The sequence below is a fragment of the Lontra canadensis genome, unplaced genomic scaffold, assembly GCF_010015895.1.
Source record: "Lontra canadensis isolate GAN:19392208 unplaced genomic scaffold, GSC_riverotter_1.0 scaffold9, whole genome shotgun sequence".
Classification (NCBI taxonomy): Eukaryota; Metazoa; Chordata; class Mammalia; order Carnivora; family Mustelidae; genus Lontra; species Lontra canadensis.
The window spans coordinates 32522510-32545891 of record NW_022631003.1 but is presented as its reverse complement, the minus strand read 5'-3'; the positions used below and the strand labels follow the sequence as shown (position 1 = coordinate 32545891).

General features: G+C 36.1%; 1 protein-coding gene across 3 annotated transcripts in view; it reads right to left on the bottom strand.

Annotated features, from left to right (window-relative positions):
- The window catches only part of LMNTD1 (lamin tail domain containing 1), a 60634-nt gene extending 44787 nt beyond the window's left edge, over positions 1-15847 (bottom strand). Inside the window, exons 1-4 of one of the 3 annotated variants that reach the window (XM_032855228.1) lie at positions 15839-15847; positions 15434-15552; positions 5210-5439; positions 3352-3550 (exon numbers count right to left, since the gene is read on the bottom strand). In XM_032855228.1, coding sequence (XP_032711119.1) covers positions 3352-3550; positions 5210-5439; positions 15434-15522 — 518 coding nt within the window. In that variant the 5' untranslated portion in view covers positions 15523-15552; positions 15839-15847. Of the gene's footprint in view, positions 1-3351; positions 3551-5209; positions 5440-15433; positions 15553-15647; positions 15798-15838 lie in introns of those variants that run through there. The other 2 variants (XM_032855229.1, XM_032855230.1) reach the window with 2 other exon arrangements.
- Positions 15848-23382: the final 7535 nt, after the last annotated feature.

Here is a 23382-nt window from a genome sequence, read left to right as displayed (position 1 = left end):
GCAAAAACACAATATTTGGGATAAAAGAAATGAATACTATTGAAAAGTCTTATACTATTTGTGAAGTGGTATAATATCACTTGAAGGTAGTCTGGGACAGGGTGAAGATATCCTAGAAACCTTAAAGGAATCACTAAAATAACAGAGTTATAGCTAATCAGCCAACAATGGAAATAAAATAGAATCATTGACAATACTCAATTCAAAAGCATACAGAAAATGAGGAGAAAGACAACACAGAATAGTTGGGGCAAATAGAAAACAAATATTAACAATTACTTTAAATGTAAACAGTTTAAATGCTCAAAAGACAGAGATTATTAGACTTGATAGAAGAACAAGTCTCAACTACATGCTACTTACAAAACATGCATTCTAAATATAAAGACACAAATATATTAAAAGTAAAAGACTTACCATGGAAAAAGACTTACCATGCTAACAATAAGAAAAGGAAAGCTGGGATGGTTATATTAATATCAATAGATTTCTGAACTAAGAATAATGCCAGGGATAAAGAAGGTCATTTCATAATGATATAGAGATCAGTTCATTAAGAGGATATAACAATTTCAAATGTTTGTAAATCTAGTAACTGAACTTCAAAGTATATGAAAGAAAAAAAACTGATAGAATTGCAAGACAAAATCAATAAATCCACAATTATAGTTGATTTTAACACCCCTTTCTCAAAAATTGATAGAACAAGTAGACATAAAAGCAACAAAAAGACTGTAACTTAATGCCAGTAATGAAATTTGACCTGAATGACATTTATAAAATACTCTATTCAACAACATCAGAATATAAATTCTTTGTAAGTTCACTCAGAACACTTACCAGGATAGACAATATCCTGACTGTAAAACAAGTCTTAATACCTTTAAAAGGACTCAAGTAGTGCAAAGTATGTTCTTTGACCATTATAGAATTTAATTAAAAATTGATAATAAAAATATGTCTGGAAAATCACTGTAACTTGCAAATTTGTCAACATTTGGGAACTTCTTATTACACAAAGATCAAAGAAGAAAGTAAGTGGAAATTAGAAGGTATTTTGAAATGAATGAGAATCCAACATATCAAATTTGTGGGATGCTACTAAAGCTGTACTTAGGGGGAAATTTACTAAATGCTTATATTAGAAGAGAAAAGGGTATAAAAGCAATTGATCTCAGGCTCCACCTTGAGAGACTAGAGAAAGAAAAGGAAAGGAAACCTAAAGTAGGCAGAAGAAAGTAAACACACATCAGAATGGAAATCAATAAAATAGAAAACAAAACAAAAACCACAGAAAGCCAATTGTTTGAGAGGCTCAATAAACTGATGACTCTCTGGCAAGATTGATTAGGAAACGGATAGAAGACATATCTGACCAGTATCAGTAATTAGAAATGTGACATCACTACAGATACTAAAAGAATAATAAAGGAATATTATGAACAACTTTATGACAATTAATCTGACAAAGTAGTTGAAATGGACAAATTGTGTGAAAGACACATATTATCCAAGAAGAAATAGATAACTGGAATATCATGATATCTATTTTCCAGAAATAAAATTTGTAGATAAAAACCTTCCCCCAAAGAAACTCCAGGCCCAGAATGCTTCACTGATGAATTCTATAAAATATTTAAGAAAAAAGTTACTTCTATATAAACTCATCTAGAAAATGAAAGAGGAGGGGATATATCCCAACTCATTCTATGAGGCAAGCTTTACCTTATGTCAAAGCAAATACATTACAGAAGAAAACTACAGATCAATACTTTTCACAAACACAGATGTAAATATTTGAAACAAAATTTTAACCAATAAAATTCAGTAATATATTAAAAGAAAAAATATTATGATCAAGGGAGGTTTATTTTAAGTGTGTATGGTTGCTTTAACATTAAGAAGAACCATATGATCTTTTCAGTAGATGCATAAAAAGCATTTGACAAAAATCCAATATTCATTCATAATATTCATTGCCACAGTTCAACATTCTAAGTCATGATCCTGTTACTCCTTTGTTTGAAACTTTCCCGTTGCTTCCCATTTCCCATTATAAAAATCAAATTCCTCATCCTGGTGTTCAAGGCTCCCTGTGATCACTCCCCAGTCTTGTTATACCAACTAATGCACTGTTCAGTGGGGCAATGCTATAAAGTGCCTTATATCAACCAGATCCTAGCTTTTTCTGCCTCCTTCACTTTGTTTATGCTGCTCCTTTTCTCTAGGCTGTCGGTTCTCAGCCTTGACTGTGCATTAGAATTACCATGGGATTTAAAAAAAAATACAATGCTCAATTCTACCACTAGAAATTCTGACTCAAAGAGTCTAGGCTAGGGTCAGGACGTTAAAAACCTCTCAGCTGATTCAACTTTGTAGGTACAATTGAGAACTAGTGCATATCCAAAATTTACTTATCTTTCTTATAATTCTACTTAACAACTCCTTCACAAAATCTTCCCAGGTCATCCTCTACTGGGAGAAAATTCTCTAAATGCCTTGATCCTTTATTTGCCTCTCTCAATCCTTTTGCCTGCAGGTCTTCCTGGTCTGAGTGAAAGTTCTTAAAACCATATTCACAACTCTTTTTTTTTTTCTTTGAATTTTTGCTCCAAATAGATCATCATTCTTAACACACTGGTTAGATATTGAATGAATAATTTCATATAGTGCTTTTAGATGATTGAGTGAACACTTAATTATTCACTATAGTTGAATGGTAATAGTGGTTGATTTTAGGAAATCTGACCTAAGGGGAAAACAGTTTCCTTTATGTCTGACCTTTAAACTGGCTAGTAACTCCTTTTAGCCATCTCACACTCTCTGTCGACATGTGTTTATTTCTAATAATTCACAATTCAATCTGTTGTTAAGGCAACAAGAAAAGCAGGATGAAGTAAATGTATAAAGGAGTCATCTCTTTTATTTTAGCTCTAATATCAACTTTCATCCTGACCAATTCTTTTTGCCATAGATACCAACCACCATAAAAATGGATCAATTTTCCTTCTATTTTGAACTCAAGCACCTAGTAGAAGAGAAAAACAGACACTAAATCCATATGAACGATTTGCCAATAACAAAAAATAGAGTTGTCTTTATTTGTAGGGATTATGTAGTGCTGTTTCCTCTGGCATCTTTGAAAAATCAGCATTCCTTGTTTGGTTCCCTAATAAGTTACATTGATTTCTTATCATTGCTCAGAACATAAGAAAGTTATATTTCAATAAACTGCTTAGGGTTTTAGATGAAATCAGGAATGTAATATCAGATTAAAACTTCATTTCCTACTGAAGTAAAGTAGTTCCTATTCCAATAGAAGATGTTAAATAGTTCAAATAGAATATGTACCTGGATCTAGATTGGCCTACTTCTTCAAGAATCATAGAAAAGTGTTTCCAGGCTTTCTCTGCAGGGGGTGAGTGTGAAAGAAGTTTCTTTGTATCGCCAAACAAAGATAGGAAGTAATCTTCTCCTTCCCCAGTTACTGGTATCTCAGGAGCAAGGTATGGCAGAGCCTGTCTCCTTGTCATTATGGAGCTGTTGATTCCTTTCAAAGAAACCAAAGAGGAAAGAAACAAAGAGAAGTAAATAAAAGGACATTAAAAGAACACAAAGCCACTATCTTTGTTCTTTGCTTCTACAAAATTATTTTCTTTGTGCATTTTACTGTCACTTTCAAACTCAATGAGGATAATTAAAAGCTATACACCAAAGTCTATGAAATAACTAGTGATTATTTTTAGTGACACACTGGTACAGGGATAAAGAAAGAAAAATATTCTGTCCCTAGATGTAAGTTGGTATTTTCGCTATAGAGTGTATGGATTTTAGTCATTGCTAAAGGTCACTGTAATCTTAGGAGGCTTCTTCAAATAGTGGATTATAGGCATACAAACAATGAAGCATAGGAAATAATGGCAGCAGATCAAAATCCTACATAACACTGTGTCACAAGTTTAGCAAAATATCAGAAACAAAATGAAATATAGATAACCAACAGTCAGGCTTAAATATCCACGGAGTAATAGAGGAAAATAGAGGCATCAAGTAGTCATGGGTGTGTTTATGCTACCAGTTTTGAAACTTCTTGACTGGTAATTAAGATACAGACCCCAAGTCTAGCCTATTCAATGAGGAGGAGGTGCTTATAGATATATTCATATTCATGACTAATTTTTATTTAGTACTTACTATATGCTAGGTGATTTTCATACATATCTTATTTAATCTTTAGGCCAGCCCTGTGAAGTTGATATTTTAATCCCTATTTTGCACTTGTAGGTGTAATAGGACCCACGGATACCTAGCCTATTATCTCACAGTGTAGAAATATCCTTTAGACAAGTCCTCTGTTTCCAAGACCATGATGTTTTCAGTAAAACATGATAACATTCCCTTGAAGTTCCCTAACATCATGAGGAACACACTGTGGATATTGCTGAATGCATTGCTTACACTGTTGGCAACTGTCAAACCTGAATTTTTCCTATTGTAGTACTGTTTTCATTAATGTTCTATCTTCTTCTCCAAATTCATTAATGTTCTATCTTTCCACCATTTTCTTACCATTTGTTTTGTTTCTTTCTGTTATATGTCTGTTTTTTCCTTACTTAAGCTATAAGTCTCCTAGTGGCACAAATACACAAGACATTGCTTAAATCTTTCTGGTAGTGTTCAGAGGAAGGGGAGTTAATGCTATACATTAGAATTTTTATCTAGCAATTCTAGAGCATCTAAACCATCAACCCATAAACGATTATGACAATTCAAGATATATTAATCATGGAGATGATACATTTGGCCACATACATTTATATGACCTGAATATGACTAAGTGTTAGGATCAATGTTGAGCATAATCAAGTTACTCTGCATATGACATTAAGAAATCTGTGTTATTGGAATTCATTCTGACTTCTAGGCATATAAAGAATCTATTAAACTACATGATTTAAAAATCGTCTTAAAAAAATTGGTACAGGGGTGCCTGGGTGTCTCAGCGGGTTAAAGCCTCTGCCTCCGGCTCAGGTCGTGATCCCAGGGTCCTGGGATCAAGCCCCGCATCAGGCTCTCTGCTCGGCAGGGAGCCTGCTTCCTCCTCCTCTCTCTCTCTCTCTGCCTGCCTCTCCGCCTGCTTGTAATCTCTGTCTGTCAAATAAATGAGTGAAATCTTAAAAAAAAAAAAATTGGTACATGTGTTGCTTACCCAAGCTGTTTTCTGATCTGGAAAGTCCCACTCCTGTAGTTTTAGGAGTCTTCTGCCCAATTGTTGATACAGTTAGTCCACTAAAGTGAGGGCTAGACAGAGTGTAATCAAGAGGCATTTCATAGGATAATGACCATGGAAATGATAGCGTTGTATCTGAATTTGCTGTCGAAAAAAAATGTGCTAAAGATCTCTGTGTCATTAGGAGACTGTCTTGGGTATCTTTTCTTCTGTGTACAAAAATCAGTACAATAAGTAAAGTGAGAAACTAAAAATGAATACACATGAACATAAGAATCATGAATTGTGATTATTACCCAGAGTTCTGCTTTTCAAAGGTATTATGTATCTATATAAGCATAAGGACATCTTATAGTTGTAGTTTTAACAATCTAAATAAGACGCATGAATGTTAAGAAATGCTTTTATTTACTCTTTTAACTAAAAATCAGTCAATCAGGGTGCCTGGGCTTCTCAGCTGATTTAGTATCTGCCTTCGGCTCAGGTCATGATCTTAGGGTCCTGGGATTGAGTCCCATACTGAAGCCTGCTCAGGGGTAGTCTGCCTCTCCTTCTGTGCTCCCTCTCCCTTTGTTTTCTCTTGTGCTCTCTCTCAAGGAAATTAATAAAATCTTTATTTAAAAAATAAAAATAAAAAATAAATATCAGTCAATTGTTGCTGTAGATGATTTTGAAAAAGTGCAAAAGTAGAAAGAAGAAAACAAAAATCACCAAAATGCTACCAACCAAAAATTTTGCCAAAAAAATCACAAAATGCTATCAACCATTTCATTCAGGTTTTTTTTTTAAATGTTATGTTAGTCACCATACATTAAATCATTAGTTTTTAATGTAGTGTTCAATGATTCATTATTTGTGTATAACACCCAGTGCTCATTATAACATATACCCTCCTTAATACCCATCACCCTATTACCTCCTCCCCCCAAACTCCTCCCCTCTGAAACCCTCAGATTGTTTCCCGGGGTCCATAGTCTCTCATGGTTCATCTCCTCCTCTGATTTCTCCCCCTTCAGTTTTCCCTTCATTCCCCTAATGTCTTCCATGCTATTCCTTAAGTTCCACATATGAGTGAAATGATGTGATAATTGACTTATTTCACTTAGCATAATCTCCTCCAGTTCCATCCATATCAATGCAAATGGTGGGTATTCATCCCTTCTAATGGTTGTATATATGAACCATTGTATATATGAACCACATCTTCTTTATTCATTCATCCAGTGAAGAACATCTTGGCTTCTTCCACAGTTTGGCTATTTGGACATTGCTGCTATGAACGTTGGGGCACAGGTGCCCCTTCTTTTCACTACATCTGTATGTTTGGGGTAAATACTCAGTAGTGCAATTACTGGGCCATAGTGTAGCTCTATTTTTAATTTTTTGCGGAAACTCCATACTGTTTTCCAGAGTGGCTGTACTGGTTTGCATTGCCACCAACAGTGTAAGAAAGTTCCCCTTTCTCCATATCCTCGCCAACATTTGTTGTTTCCTGCCTTGTTAATTTTAGCCATTCTAACTGGTGTGAGGTGGTATCTCATTGTGGTTTTAATTTTAATTTCCCTGATGAAAATTGACATGGAACATTTTCTCACGTGTCTGTTCGCCATTTAGATGTCTTCTTTGGACAAGCATCTGTTCATATCTTCTGTCCATCTTTTTTTTTTTTTTTAGATTTAAAGTTTTTTTTTAAATTTTTTATTTTTTTATAAACATATAATGTATTTTTATCCTCAGGCGTACAGGTCTGTAATCGCCAGGTTTACACACTTCATAGCACTCACCATAGCACATACCTTCCCCAGTGTCCATAACCCCACCACCCTCTCCCTCCCTACCCCCAGCAACCCTCAGTTTGTTTTGTGAGATTAAGAGTCTCTTATGGTTTGTCTCTCTCCCGTTCCCATCTTGTTTCATTTATTCCTTTCCTACCTCCTAAGTCCCCCACATTGCTTCTCTACTTCCTCATATCAGGGAGATGGTATGACAGTTATCTTTCTCTGATTGACTTATTTCGCTCAGCATAATACCCTCTAGTTCTATCCACATAGTCGCAAATGGCAAGATTTCATTTCTTTTGATGGCTGCATAGTATTCCATTGTATATGTATACCACCTCTTCTTTATCCATTCATCTGTTGAAGGACATCTAGGTTCTTTCCATAGTTTGGCTATTGTGGACATTGCTGCTATAAACATTCGGGTTCACGTGCCCCTTCAGATCACTACCTTTGTATCTTTAGGGTAAATACCCAGTAGTGCAATTGCTGGGTCATAGGGTAGCTCTATTTTCAGTTTTTTGAGGAACTTCCATGATGTTTTCCAGAGTGGTTGCACCAGCTTGCATTCCCACCAACAGTGTAGGAGGGTTCCCTTTTCTCCGCATCCTCGCCAGCATCTGTCATTTCCTGACTTGTTAATTTTAGCCATTCTGACTGGTGTGAGGTGATATCTCATTGTGGTTTTGATTTGTATTTCCCTGATGCCGAGTGATTTGGAACACTTTTTCATGTGTCTGTTGGCCATCTGGATGTCTTCTTTGCAGAAATGTCTGTTCATGTCCTCTGCCCATTTCTTGATTGGATTCTTTGTTCTTTGGATGTCTTCTGTCCATTTTTTAACTGGATTATTTGTTTTTTGGGTGTTGAGTTTGACAAGTTCTTTATAGATCTTGGATACCAGCCCTTTATCTGTAATGTCATTTGTGAATATCTCCTCTCACTCCGTGGGTTATCTCTTTGTTTTGTTGACTATTTCTTTTGCTGTGAAGAAGCTTTTTATCTTGATGAAGTACCAAAAGTTCATTTTTGCTTTTGTTTCCCTTGCTTTTGGAAATGTGTCATGAAAGAAGTTGCCATGGCAGAGGTCAAAGAGGTTACTGCCTATGTTCTCCTCTAGGATTTTGATGGATTCCAGTCTCACATTGAGGTCTCTCATCCATTTTAAGTTTATCTTTTTGTATGGTGTAAGTGGATGGTCCATTGTCACTCCTCTGCCTGTGGCTGTTCAATTTTCCCAGCACCCATTATTGAAGAGACTGTCCTTTACTTTTCTTTTTTTTTTTTTTAATTTTTAAAGATTTTATTCATTTACTTGACAGAGAGAGGGAATGCAAGCAAGGGGAGACTAAGAGGGAGAAGCAGGCTTCCCGCCGAGTAGGGAGCCCAATGTAGGGCTTGATCCCAGGACTCTGGGATCATGACCTGAGCTGAAGGCAGACACTTAATGACTGAGCCATCCAGGTGCCCTGAGACTGTCTTTTTTCCATTGGATATTCTTTCCTGCTTTGTCAAAGATTAGTTGACCATAGAGTCAAGTGTTGATTTCTGGGCTCTCTATTCTGTCCCATTGTTCTGTGTCTGTTTTTGTGCCAGTACCATGCTGTCTTGTAATATAGCTTGAAGTCAAGCATTGTGATGCCCCCAACTTTGGTTTTCTTTTTCAACATCCCCCTGGCTATTTGGGGTCTTTTCTTGTTCCATACAAATTTTAGGATTGTTTGTTCCAGCTCTGTGAAAAATGTTGATGGTATTTTGATAGGGATTGCTTTGAAAGTGTAGATTTCTCTGGGAAGCATAAACATTTTAGCAATGTTTATTCTTCCAATCCATGAGCATGGAATGTTTTTCCATCTCTTTGTGTCTTCTTCAATTTCTTTCATAAAAAGTTCTAGAGTACAGATCCATTACGTCTTCGGTTAGGTTTATTCCAGGATATCTTATGGTTTTTGGTCCTATTGTAAATGAAATCAATTCCTTAATTTTTCTTTCTACAGTTACATTGTTAGTGGATAAGAAAGCAACTGATTCCCGTGCATTGATTTTGTATTCTGCCACATTACTGAATTGCTGTATGAGTTCTAGTAATTTTGGAGTAGAGTCTTTTGGGTTTTCCACATAAAGTATCATGTCATCTGTGAGGGAGAGAGTTTGACTTCTTCTTTGCCAATTTGGATTCCTTTTATTTCCTTTTGTTCTCTGATGGTTGATGCTAGGACTTCTAGTACTATATTGAACAATAGTGGTGAGAGTGGGGATTTCTGTCATGTTCCTGACCTTAAGGGAAAAGCTCTCAGCTTTTCCCCATTGCGAATGATATTTGCTGTGGGCTTTTCATAGATGGTTTTTATGAAATTGAGGTATATTCCCTTTATCCCTATACGCTAAAGAGTTTTAATCAATAAAGGATGCAGTATTTTGTCTAATGCTTTTTCTGTATCAATTGAGAGGATCATATGGTTCTTGTCTTTTTCTTTTTTTAATGTGCTCTATCATGTTGATTGATTTACAAATGGTGAACCACGCTTGTATCCCAGGAACAAATCCCACCTGGTTGTGATGGATAATCCTTTTAATGTACTGTTGGAGTCTATAAGCTAGGATCTTATTATTTTGTACCCATCTAATCATCAGGGATATTTGCCTGTAATTCTCCTTTTTATGGTGTCTTTGCCTGGTTTTGGAATTAGGGTAATGCTGGCCTCATAGAATGAGTTTGGAAGTTTCCCTTCTGTTTCTATCTTTTGAAACAGCTTCAGAAAAATAGGTATTATTTCTTCCTTAAGTGTTTGATAGAATTCCCCTGGGAAGCCTTCTGGCCCTGGACTCTTGTTTTTAGGGAGGTGTTTTTTTTTTTTTTCTTTTTTAACTGCTTCTGTTCCATTCTCTTTATTGGCCTATTCAGATTGTCTATTTCTTCCTGTTTCAGTCTTGATAGTTTATAAGTTTCCAGAAAGGAATCTATTTCTTCCAGGTTGCTTAATTTGTTGGCATATAGTTACTGATAATTTCTAATAATTGTTTCTATTTCCTTGGTGTTAGTCATGATCTCTCCCCTTTCATTCATGATTTTATTAACTTGGGTCCTTTCTCTTCTCTTTTTAGTAAGTCTTTCCAGAATTTTATCTTATTCTTTCAAAGAAGCAGCTTATAGTTTCATTGATCTTTTCTACTGTTTTTCTGATTTATATTTCATTGCTCTCTGCTCTAATCTTTATTATTTCTCTTCTCCTGCTTGGTTTAGGTTTTATTTGCTATTCTTTCTCCAAGTCCTTTAGGCATAAGGTTAGCTTGTGCATTCTGGATTTTTCTACTTTTTTGAGTGAGGCTTGGATGGCTATGTATTTCTCCCTTAGGACTGCCTTTCCAGTAACCGATAGGTATTGGATCAATGTGTTTTCATTCTAATTGGTTTCCATAAATTATTTAAGTTCTTTTTTAATTTCCTGGTTGACCCAAACATTCTTCAGCAGGATGGTCTTTAACTTCTATGTGTTTGAATTCCTTCCAATTTTTTTCTTATGATTGAGTTCCAGTTTCAAAGCACTGTGGTCTGAAAATACGCAAGAAATAATTTCAGTCTTTTAGTATTGGTTGAGACCTGATTTGTGACACAATATATGGTCTATTCCAGAGAAAGTTCCATGTGCATTTGGGAAGAATGAGTATTCTGTTGTTTAGGGTGGAATGTTCTGTATGTATCCATGAGGTCCATCTGGTCCAATGTGTCATTCAGAGCTCTTGTTTCTTTGTTGATCTTCTGCTTAGATGAATCTGTCTATTGCTGAGAGTGGAGTGTTAAGACATCCTACTATTAAAGTATTATTATCAATATGATTCTTTATTTTGGTTAATAGTTGGCTTATGTATTTGGCCGTTCCCATGTTGGGGGATAGATATTTACAACTGTTAGATCTTGTGGGACAGACCCTTTAAGTGTGATATACTGTCCCTCTACATCTTTTACTACAGTCTTTAGCTTAAAATCTAATTTTTGTGATATGAGAATTGCTATCCCAGCTTTATTTTGAGGTTCATTGGATAAGGTGTTCTCCATCCCTTGACTTTCAACCAGAAGTATCTTTATATTCAAAATGAGTCTCTTGTAGACAACATATAGATGGGTCATGTATTTTATCTAATCTGCAACGCTGTGATATTCCTCCCTCCATATGTAAGAAATCTCTTCCCCCAGCTGCTCTCAGAATAGCTTCATTGGGCCTAAGATTTGCAGGTTTTACTCCCTATAAGCTGGGATGTTTTTCTGTTCTTACTGATCTCAGGAGGGGTCCTCTCTGCCTCTTGGACACAAATGCTTGCTTCCTTCCCCAGATTATGGATGTTCTCAGCTACAATTTGTTCAAATATGCCTTCTAGTCCTTTCTCTCTCTCCAGCTCCTCAGGGATCCCAATAATTCTGATAATTGGAATGTTTCATGACATCATTGATCTCTTTAAGTCTATTCTCCTATGCTTCTAGTTGTTTATCCTAGGCCTCCTCAGCTTCCTTCCTTTCTATCATCTTATCTTCTAGCTCACTAATTCATTCTTCTGCCTCATTACACTGGCTGTCAGGATATACAGTTTAGACTGCATCTCATTCATAGTATTTTTAAGTTTGGCCTGATTAGATCTCATTTCTGCCCTTAGAGATTCTATATTGTCACTAATATTTTTCTTAAGCCTGGATATTGACTTCATATTTGCTACTCTGAAGTCTATCTCTGACATCTTGCTTTTATCCATAACCATTAGGTCTGTGACAGAGGCCACAGTCTCTTTTTTCTTTGTTGGAGTTTCCTCCTCCTACTAACTATGTCGAGGGGTGGTTGAGGGAATACACAGAGTTCAAAGTATTAACCATGATGTAAGCAAGATGCACCCATTTTATGAGGACTCTAGTGTTGTCTTCCTCTTGTTCTTCCACTCTGTCTTCTGGGGGAAGGGCCTGCCATGCTATTACTCAGGCAACCCTACTTGGGGAGAGATGCCCTGCCCCCGTCCAGGGGTTGGGCTTGATGGAAACCATTTTTTTTGAGCTTTTGTTCTCTGGTGGCTTTCTGCATCTCTTCTGAGAGCCAGAGCAAAAATAGTCACACTCAAAACTCTGTCCAAGAGGAGACAAATCATAATCTGCTCTTCACTGAGCCCTCCAAGATACAGTCTCTGCTTCTGTAGATGCTGCTAAAAAAGGCAGACTCCTGTAGTGGTTTGTGCCCACAGCAGATCTCCCAGAGGTCAACCCCAGGGTCGGGGCATGTCTCTGCCTTTTGGGCTTCTAAAACTGTGAGTGGTCTAGGTTCATGTGTGTGCCCCTGCAGTTCCTGGATCCTGTGTGGGGCCTGCTCTAAAACCCTTTCTTGGGTGCTACCTCTCTGAAAATTTGTGCCTGGTTTCCATTGCAGGATGCTCTTTTGCTTCAGTGTTATATCACTTTCGAGGTACCAGCTTATGACAGCTCCTTCCCCCTTCTGTTTATCCTCTGATATCTGCCTGTAGATTCACGACTCCATCCTTCACACCTTGAAACCTGCAGAGATTTTCTGGTTGTAGAGATCCAGATATATATTCTTACCTCTCAGGCTGATTTCTTGGGTGTTCAGAATGATTTGGTAGATAGATAGCTAAATTCAGGGGACCAGCTGAAATAGGGTCACTTACTCCTCCACCATCTTGCCTCCTCCACTCCATTCCAGTGTTTCTAACATTTTTTTAAACTCAAAATTGAGACTCTAGAAACCATTTATATACCACTTTTATTACTTACTCTATATTTCCCTTTCCATTAACTAAAAAAATGGTTATAGTTCCTGCTTAATATATTATTGTTTAGTAAACTTTTTCCTTTAATTCCTGCTAACTGATTTTCCTATATTTATAAAAATTCTAGTTAATGTCTACTTTCAAATATATTCTGAAAATTAATTACTTTGAATACAGTATACATGTATATCTGTCTGTACATGTGTATACGTGTGTGTGTATGTGTGTATATGTATGTTGAGGGGAATATAGAAAAGGAAGAAAACAGGCTTAATTTCCAGGTATTATTTTTATAATTAAATCTTCCTACGAACACAGGTTTTTCTTTCTTTCTTTTTTAAAAACATAAAAATATCTGTTAACTAGCGTGCATTTAAACAAAGCCTCTAAACTACAACACAATTATTTTACAAGTAACATAATATTCCCATGGCTTGGCTCATGAAAAGATTTACGACAACTCCATTTTATGAGTCACATTGAGACTTAGTCCCCTTAAAGCAATCTGTGTGTATGTGTATGTATATGTGTGTTTAACACTTGAATTGTGAACAAAGTCCTGGGGTCCAAAATCCTCTAGCTTTTTGAAAAACTGGATAAATGGCCAGTTCATGCACCCCGTTATTTTGGGCCACTTATTTATCCTCTGTAAGTCAAGAGCTAAGAATTTTGCATCCATGGCTTATTTCTATTTTGGTTCTTTATTTTACTGAGTTACTGTAAAGATATTTTAGCAAGTCTTCTGCTTTGTTGTTTGTTTTTGTTTTCTAAATATTTCTATAAGGAAACAAGGGCCTGAAGTTTCCGAATCTGCCAAAGTGATGTCAGTCTTAATCACTTTGTTTAGTAAGAGGTATTTATAATCATCTTGCTCTACAATTTGTAAATTCCTTCATCAGAAGTATTATATCTGGAGAGCTTTGTACTCAAAACCAGACTTCTCTAAATGTACCTCTCAGAGGGCACAGACATCTCAGGCATTTTTTTTTAATATAAATAAATGGCATTGGCTTGAAAATTGTACTACTAGGCCAGTACATATAAAGCTTGAGCATTAGCCATTCTGCTGACACCCCAAGCACTCATCTTTCTCAGAAAACCTCTAACCCATGAATATATACTCTTGAGTAGGATGTGGTAGTTTGTGGAAAGGAGACTAAGAGGTAGATTGTCAAGTTACAATATTTCATCTCTGTCCAACCTGAGACAGGATCATTTGACATGATTTCTGCCTGACACTAACATAAGCAGGAAATGTACTTTTCTTTTCAAAGTTCCTTACATCTGGGTTTCATTACAAACTGGCTATATCTTTTCAGCATTTTCATTTTAAAAGCTCCAAAGTTTTTTTCTTCCTCCAGTAAAATAATACCATTTCCAAATAATTTAATTCCACAGAAGATTCCTAATAAGCCTTTGCAAATGTTGTGATTAAAGAAATCTGGCTTAGGGCCACAACGTATTCTTATATTTGTGGCTGAATAAGAATTTTTTTTAAGATTTTATTTATTTACTTGACACACAGAGAGAGAGATCACAAGTAGGTAAAGAGGCAGGCGGCAGGGGGTGGGGGCGGGGGGAAGCAAGCTCCCTGCTGAGCAGAGAGCCTGATGTGGGGCTTGATTGCAGGACCCTGAGATCATGACCTGAGCTGAAGGCAGAGGCTTAACCCACTGAGCCATGCAGGCACCCCTGAAAAAGAAATTTCTAATGGTTGCACACACCTCTGAAAAAGGTGAGACATTTCACAAGAGACACATGTGATGTAGCCCATTGTCTAAACTCTGCACTATCCTGTTAGTATCCTTTTGGAAGATGAGAGATTTGGCCTTGTGCTTAGTCAGCTTGCCCTCTATCATATGGAATTTTGTAAGTCCCTTCTTGCATTTTATTTCCTCTGTAATTGATTAGTACTACACCAGAGGTAGTTATAAAAGTTCAATTCCCACATTTCAGTGTTATTTTCGGAGATGCTACATTGGTAATTCTGACAACAATTATTTCTCAGATGACCTCTAAGAACAAATATTTTAAAAATGAACTTATCAGTAAATACAGGACATGTAGGTGCAAAGTAACTTTAGCTTTAAATAGGGTATATTCAATACTGAGGTCATTTTTAAAAAAAAATTGGAAAACCCATGCTAATGTTTTTATTGATAGAATGATTCGTACTAGTAGTAAAAATAGGGACTTATAGTTTTTGTTTGTTTGTTTGTTTATTTTTTTTTGTTTTTCTTTTTCTTTTTGGGGGTAGCGAGAGAGTTGTAGTTTTTATTCAATATCTTCACAGGCATTTCCAAAAAACACAATTCTCTAGCAATTCTTTGTCCCAAAGGTTAGTAAAAGAATTCTAAAGAAATTGTCTGTCAATTGCCTTAACATGTTAGATATAAGTTCTGAAATCTCAACCATGTCTTATATGACAGAGATCTGTCCAGGTGAATTTTTGCATTATTCAAGAACTAAACTTCATAAAACTGTGGTTGAGAAAATAGTTGTACATTATAATTAATTTTAGAAGATGTTCTAAATCAATGGAATCAACTGGAATCAATTCCAGTTACAGCTACTTAAAATAAGATGTTTTGAAACAAGAGGTCAAGTACTCTATCATTATCCTCTAAATCTCAGATCCTCCTTTCATTTGTGCCATTCTTACTGTGTTTGATTCTTCATTTTATCTTCCTGCTCATGAAGTTCACTCTGCAGGGCCACCGAAGTTTTCTGACTGGCTTGCGTGCCTTTCATTTTGGCTAGGAGAAAATTCTCTTTTCTTTCCTGGGGAAACAAGTCACGATATAGTAATAAATATAGCTGAAGTTCAAGGTAGATTTTTTTTTTTTTCAAGTGACCTCAGCTGTTAATCTAACTACCTCAAACCATCTGCCAGATCTAATAATTTCTTTCCCAAGCTGGTGCCAGAACCAGGTTTCTAAAGTAAGTATGTAAGCACTGACATAGCCAATACTAGTACTGGTTAATCATATTATGCAAATCAAGGTGAAGGTGTGTGGCCTTCACTGGAAGCAGCTCAAGAAACAAGGTGGCAACCCAGCACAGATACCTTTATGACTAGAACCTTCACATCTGGCCAACACTGCCTGTTAGAACACTGTGAGGTAATGTCTCCATGGTTACAAAGTTCCAGTCTCTGAGCAATTATGTTGACACTGCACCTGCTTTGTAGTTTGCAGACATTAAATATGGTAACTTGTTTTTAGGAGAGTCAGACAAATTTTGCCACCAAAATATTCAATAACCTATTTTGGATTTATGAGGCTCAAAGCTAGTATGTAAATATTTGGAGCTTTAGTCACTGTTTTTAATTGTTTGTTTTTTTTGATTTTTGTTTTGTTTTGACAAATGCTCTTTGAACACATGGAAATAGCCAAGCAGCAGGAACAGAAAACTTGTGTACTTTTCAGCAGAAAGAAAGCTATTGGTAGAAGTAGTGTAAATCAAAGTCAGGAGATTTACATTCTTCTAGTTATGCCAGCAGTATGATTTAGAAGAAATCAGTTAGTTCAGATTCTGATCTTGAATAAAAGATTCACTTAAATGTTTTATGGTAATGATGGTATAAGAATAAAATTAACACTGTACACAGTTATAAGATATATTAGCAATATGATTACTGGAGGAGTACATTCATTCATAAATGAACATCTATTCTGTACCAGGAACCAGACAGATACTATGGATAAATAGTTCTTGCTTCAAGGAATAATGATAAAATATCTTCCAATAAGGATTAGAAAATGGCTTCCATCATGGAATGATGAGCATTATTTAATAAAAGGACAATGAACAAAGTAACTGTTTTAATAAGTCAAGAGAAAACGATTTCTTGGGGACCCTGTGAAATAGTGGCATAGGAAGATCCTAAACTCACCTTGTCACACAGATACTCTTAGATAACAACCACATCAATATAACTAACCCAGAAAATGATTGAAGACTGGCATAATAGACTCACTACAGTTAACTGTAGAAAGGAGGCCACATGAGAAAACGGTGAAAGGATGGAGCCCCAGTTGGGAAATAACCTAACTTGAGAGTTTAACCACAAAGACTGGAGGGACACCACAAATAGAGGAAAGGGAGAGGAACAGGTTCCACACCAGGCATCCCAAACATGCAGGACCTACACTGGGAAGATGAGTCTCCATAACATTTGGTTTTGAAAATCAGAGAGCTTAACTTTGTGAGTTTTTTACTTTGTGAGGGTTTTTTTTTTTTTCAGATTTTATTTATTTATTTGACAGACAGAGATCACAAATAGGCAGAGAGGCAGGCAGAGAGAGAGAGAGGAAGGGAAGCAGGCTCCCTGCTGAGCAGAGAGCCCGATGCAGGGCTCAATCCCAGGACCCTGGGATCATGATCTGAGTCGAAGGCAGAGGCTTTAACCCAGCGAGCCACCCAGACGTCCCAACTTTGTGAGTTTTTACAGTCATTGGGGTTTAACACTAGGAACTTTTAAAAATTAGTGGGATCAGCTCCAGGAGGGCCAGAGGATGAGAGAAAATAGTCTCTGCCCTTAAAGAGACAGCACACACATAATTCCTGCCAAGATACAGCATATAAGTAGCAGTTTGAAAAGCACCTGGAGATTTATTTACTAATCTCAAAATGTGTGCTAGAGGGGCAGAAATCTTTAAGAAATTTCTCAAAGAACAAAAGAGCTGGTGGGCACCATTCCCCCATTTATATCTAGCCTAGATACCCAGACATATGTGGGAATCAACATGAACACTTGCTACTTAGCCCAGGTTTCATTCTGCAAGCAGATGGGCACTTACCTTGCTAACACCTGTGTGCTCTACCTCCACATTCTCCTGCACACCGTCCCATTCAACCTGCCTCAATCTTTCCAAAGCTACACCTGATGCATTTTATTCTGCAAGCATCCCTGACAGTGGCTAGCACCACTCCAAAGTGACTCTTGCTCTGGTGAGAAGGGAAGATAATCACACACACACCAGTTCCACTGAAGCCCCAGAAATGGGCTGGGGGGGAAATGTGATGTGACTGCTGGCTCAGCCCACCAACAAAAACCTCATAGGGGGCAGCACAAAGAGAGGGCTCTGTAATTGGGGGCTGGGAGTGGTCACCGCAACCCAAAAAGACAGACTCAGGACAGATATCTGGCCTGATAGCTAGTCTCATTCTAAAAAAAAAAAAAAAGAAAGAAAGAAAAGCCACTCAGGAGACAATGCAGGGACAGTGTCCTGCAGGTCTGCAGGTAGGTGTGGCCACAATTCATAGTTCTGGCAAACAGGATGATAGCAAGCATCTGGTCTGACCCAACTACAAGCCCAAAGTCACCCCAGACTGGCCCTATAATAGTACAGATGCCAAATACTGCTCACAAGAAAGATGGCTTTGCAGCTGACTGGACTGAAGGCAAATGTTGCTCAACCACAATGGAAGTGTGCATGCAACACACATAGGAGACATCTCTGAAGTGACAGGTTCTGGTGAACAAGGAACATTGCACTATGGGGCACAACAGGACCTCTTCTTCATAAGTTTACTACTTTTAAGAGCAGGAGATGTAGTTGGCTTTCTTAATACATAGAAACAAACACAGAGAATTAGACAAAATGAGACAGAGGAATATATCCCAAAGGAAAGATCAGGACAAAATCACAACAAAATGATTTGGAGACGAGCAAGATGCTTCTTAAAGAATTCAAAGTACTAGTCATAAAGATACTAATTGGATGTGAGAAAAGACTGGAGGATCTCAGTGAGACCTTAAACAAAGAGAAAATATAAAAAAAAAGAACCAATCAATGATGTAGAATTCAACTGCTAAAATTAAAAGTACACTGGAGGAAATCAATAGTAGAGCAGAAAAAGCAGAAAAATGAATCAGTGAGCTGGAAGACAGAATAATAGAAAGCAAAGCAACTGAACAACAAAAAGAAAAAAGTACAATAAAAAATGAGAATACATCAAGGAAACTCAGTGACATCATCAAAGATAGTAAAATTCACAAAATAGGGATCCCAGAAATAGAAAATAGAGGGGGGGGGGGCAGAAAATTAATTTGAAGAAATGAGAGCTGAAAACCTCCCTAATCTGGGAAAGGAAATAGACATCCAGATCTAGAGGCACAGAAAACCCAGGGATGTCCAACACTGAGACACATAATATTCACAATGGCAAAAAGTAATGGCAAAGAGAGACTCTTAAAGGCAACAACAAAAAAAGAAAATAGTTGCATACAAGGGAAACCCAATAAAACTTTCTGCTGATTTTTTTTTTTCAGCAGAAATTTTGTAAGCCAGAGGTTTGGCATGATATATTCAAAGTGCTAAAAGGAAAAAGTCTGAAACCAAAAACACTCTATCCAGCAATGCTATCATTTAGAATAGAAGGAGAGATAAAAGTTTCTCAGACAAACAAAACTGGAAGGAGTTCATCACCACTAAATCAGCCATATAAGAAATGTTAAAGGGAATTCTTTGAGTGGAAAGAAATAGCCAAGTGGAAAGAATAAGAAAATTATAAAAGGAAAAAATTTCACAGGTACATGTGAACAATAATACAAGTAGTAGATTAGTTACTTATAAAACCAGTATAGTTAAACCACAGAAACAGTACAGTCATATCTATAAAAATCAGTCAAGGACTAACAAAAATAAAAGATGTAAAGTATGACATCATATATACAAAATGTGGGAGGAGAGAGTAAAAATGTAGTGCTTTTAGAATGGATTCAAACTTAAGCAACCATTATCCTAATAGAGACTGCTATATGTATAGGATATTATATACCAACCTAATGATAATCACAAATAGAAAACTGTAAAAGATATGCAAAGAAGAAAAGAAACAAATCTAAGTGTATCACTAAAGAAAGCAATCAAACCAAAAGGTAAGAGAACAAGAAAATAAAGGAAGGGAGAAGAACTACAAAAACTACCATAAAACAAGCAACAAAATGGCAAAAACTACATACCTATCAGTAATTACATTGAATGTAAATGGACTAAATGCTCACATCAAGACATAGGATGACAGAATAGATTAAAAAAAACAAGCCCCATCTATATGCTGTCTATATGTGACTCAATTCTAACCTAAAGATGCATGCAAATTAAAAGTGTGGGGATGAAAAAACAATTATCAGGGGAGCCTGGGTGGCTCAGTGGGTTAAAGTCTCTGCCTTTGGCTCAGGTCATTATCCCAGGGTCCTGGGATCGAGCCCCGTATTGGGCTTTCTGCTCAGAGGGGAGCCTACTTCCTCCTCTCTCTCTCTGCCTGCCTCTCTGCCTACTTGTGATCTCTGTCAAATAAATAAAATCTTAAAAAAATTATCATTGAAATAGAAATGAAAACAAAACCAAAAATAAACAAATAAAAACAAACAAGTGAAAAGAAACTTGGGGGATATTGACAAAATAGTCTTTAAAACAAAGACTATAACAAGAGACAAAGAAGGATACTACCTAATGATAAAAGGAATAATCCAAAAAGAAAATATAACAATTGTAAATATTTCTGCACCCAACATGGAAGCATCCAGCTACATAAAGCACCCATTAACAGACATAAAGGGAGTAATCTTTAGAAATACAATAATAGTAAAGGACTTTATCACCCCACTTACATCAATGGCTAGATCATCTAGATGGAAAAATCAACAAGGAAAAAGTGGCTTTAAATGACACATGGGACCAAATGGATCTAACAGATATATTCAGAACATTTCATCCAAACACAGAGTAATACACAGTTTTTTTTTTTTTTCAAGTGCACATGGAACATTCTCTAAAATAGACTGCATGTTGGGCCACAAAACAAATCTTAAAAAATTCAAAAAGATTGATATTGTATCATGCATCTTTTCTGATCATAATGATACGAAACTAGAAATCAAACACACACACACTCACACACACACCCACACACACATCTGAAAGAACACAAATACATGGAGGCTAAACAACATGGGGTCCTAGACAATGAATGGGTGAACCAAGAAATCAAAGATGAAATTAAAAAATATATGGAGACAAATGAAAATGAAATCTTTGGGATGCAGTAAAAGCTATTCTAAGAGAGACTATTCAGCTATACAGGCCTACCTCAGAAAACAAGAAAAATCTCAAACAACCTAACCTTATACCTAAAAGAGATACAAAAGGACAACCAAACCCAAAGTCAACAGAAGGAAGAAACTAATAAAGATTAGAGTAGAAATAAGTGAAATAGAGACTAAGAAAGCAAAAGAACAGATTAATAAAACCAGGAACAGTTTCTTTAAAAAGATCAATAAAATAGAAAACTGTTTAGCTGATTCATCAAAAAAGGAAAAAGGGAGGACTCAAATAAAATCAGAAATGAAAGAAGAGAAATAAAGTGGACATCACAGAAATTATAAAGGATTATTAAAGAATATTCCTAGAAACATACAGATCCCAAAATTGAATCAGGAAGAAATAGAAAATCTGAACAGACTAATTGCTAGTAATGAAATTAAATCAGGAACCAAAATCTCCCAACAAACAAAAGTGCATGCCCAGTTGGCTTCACAGGTGAATTTTACCAAACATTTAAAGAAAAGTTAATAACTATTCTTTTCAAACTATTCCAAAAAATAAAAGAGGAAGGAGACCTTTCAAATTCATTCTGAGGCCAGCATTTCCCTGGTAACAAAACCAGATAAAAACACTACAGAAGAGAAAAAACTATAGGCCAGTATCTGTGATGAAGATAGATGCAAAGATCCTCAACATATTTAGCAAACTGAATCTACCAATACATTGAAAAAATTATTCACTATGAACGAGTGGAATTTATTTCAGGAATTCAAGTGTTGTTCAATATTCACAAATCAATGTGATACATCACATTAAAAAAAGAAAGGATAAAAACCATATGATCATCTCAATTGGTGCAGAAAAAGCATTTGACAAAGTACAACATCCATTCATGACACAAACCAACCTATACAAGTCAACACCAAAACCCACAAATAATCCAATTAAAAATGGTCTGAAGACTTGAAGACATTTCTCCAAAAAAGACATACAGATGGCTTATAGACACATGAAAAGATGCTCAAAATCACCAATCATCAGAGAAATTCAAATCAAAACCACAATGAAATATCACCTTAAACTTGTCAGAACAGCTAAAATCAAAAACACAAGAAACAACAAGTGTTCACAAGGATGTATAGAAAAAGGAACCCTGTGCACTGTTAGTGGGAATGCAAACTGGTGCAGCAACCTTGGAAAACAGGATGGAGGTTCCTCAAAAAATTAGAAATGGAATTACCATATCATTCAGTAATTCCACCTCTGGCTTTTTACCCCCCCAAAACGAAAGCAATAATTTGAAAAGATATATGCACCCTCTCTTCACTGTAGCATTACTTACAATAGCCAAGATATGGAAGCAACCCAAGTTCCATCAACATATAAAATATAAGTGGATAAAGAAGAGGTAGTGTGTGCATGTGTGCGCACATGTGTGTGTGCATGTATACACACATATATAATGGAATACATATACTAAATAATGGAATGTATATAATATATAATGAATTATATAATATATAATAATGGAATAGACACACCCATATAATGGACTGTTACCTAGCCAAAAAAAATTAATGAAGTCTTACCATTTGTAAGAACAACATGAATGGATCTAGAGGATGTAGTGCTAAGTGAAGTAAGTCAGAGAAAGGCAAATACCATATGATTTCACTCATATGTGGAATTTAAGAAATGAAACAAAGAAAGAGAAAAGAGAAACAAACAAACCCAGATTCTTAAATATGGAGAACAAACTGGTGGTTGTCAGAGGGCAGGTGGGTTGGGTAATAGGGAATTAAGAGTACACTTGTGAGCACTGAGTAATGTATAGAATTGTTGAATCACTATATTATACACTAAGTGTAAACTAATATAACACTGCATATTAATTATACTTCAATTTTAAAAATGAGTAAAAAAAGGACAAGAAGTATACTACATAATGAAAGAAGTAAGCTAGAGGAAGGCAAACATTTGGCTATATTCTCCCTATTTTAAAAAGGAAGCAAAATCCTTTTAGGATTGTGGGCCAATTATATAAACATAGCACAGAGATTTACAAATTTATAATTATGCTTAGAAAATAAGTAAAAATGGATTTATTATTTCTTGCCACTATTCCAGTTTCCTTACCTATCTGGATGGTATACTAGCTGTTGGAATTTTCTGTACTTGAATTATGTATATCCATGAAGTCATTATGACCTCATTTGTTTTATCAGCTTATTCACATTTTCCAACATAGTATGGAAAAACAAAATTCCTCAACTGAGAAAAACTTTGAAAAGCTTTAAATTTGTGAATGTTCTAACAGTCATCTCCCATGTAGGATTTTTCCTTGTTTCTTTTCCTAAAATTATAGCATATATGCAACTAAAATCAATTTCCTTTTTTTCAGCTACTCAAACTAAGTCAGTGGTTCTCAGTAGGGGACGGGTTGAACCATGGAAGGCATTTCGTAAATGTGAAGGGAAAGTCACAGTAGTCATGACGATTTGGTGGGGGTGTTCCTGCATTTAGCAGACAGGAGCCAGAAATGCTACGCTATCTGAAA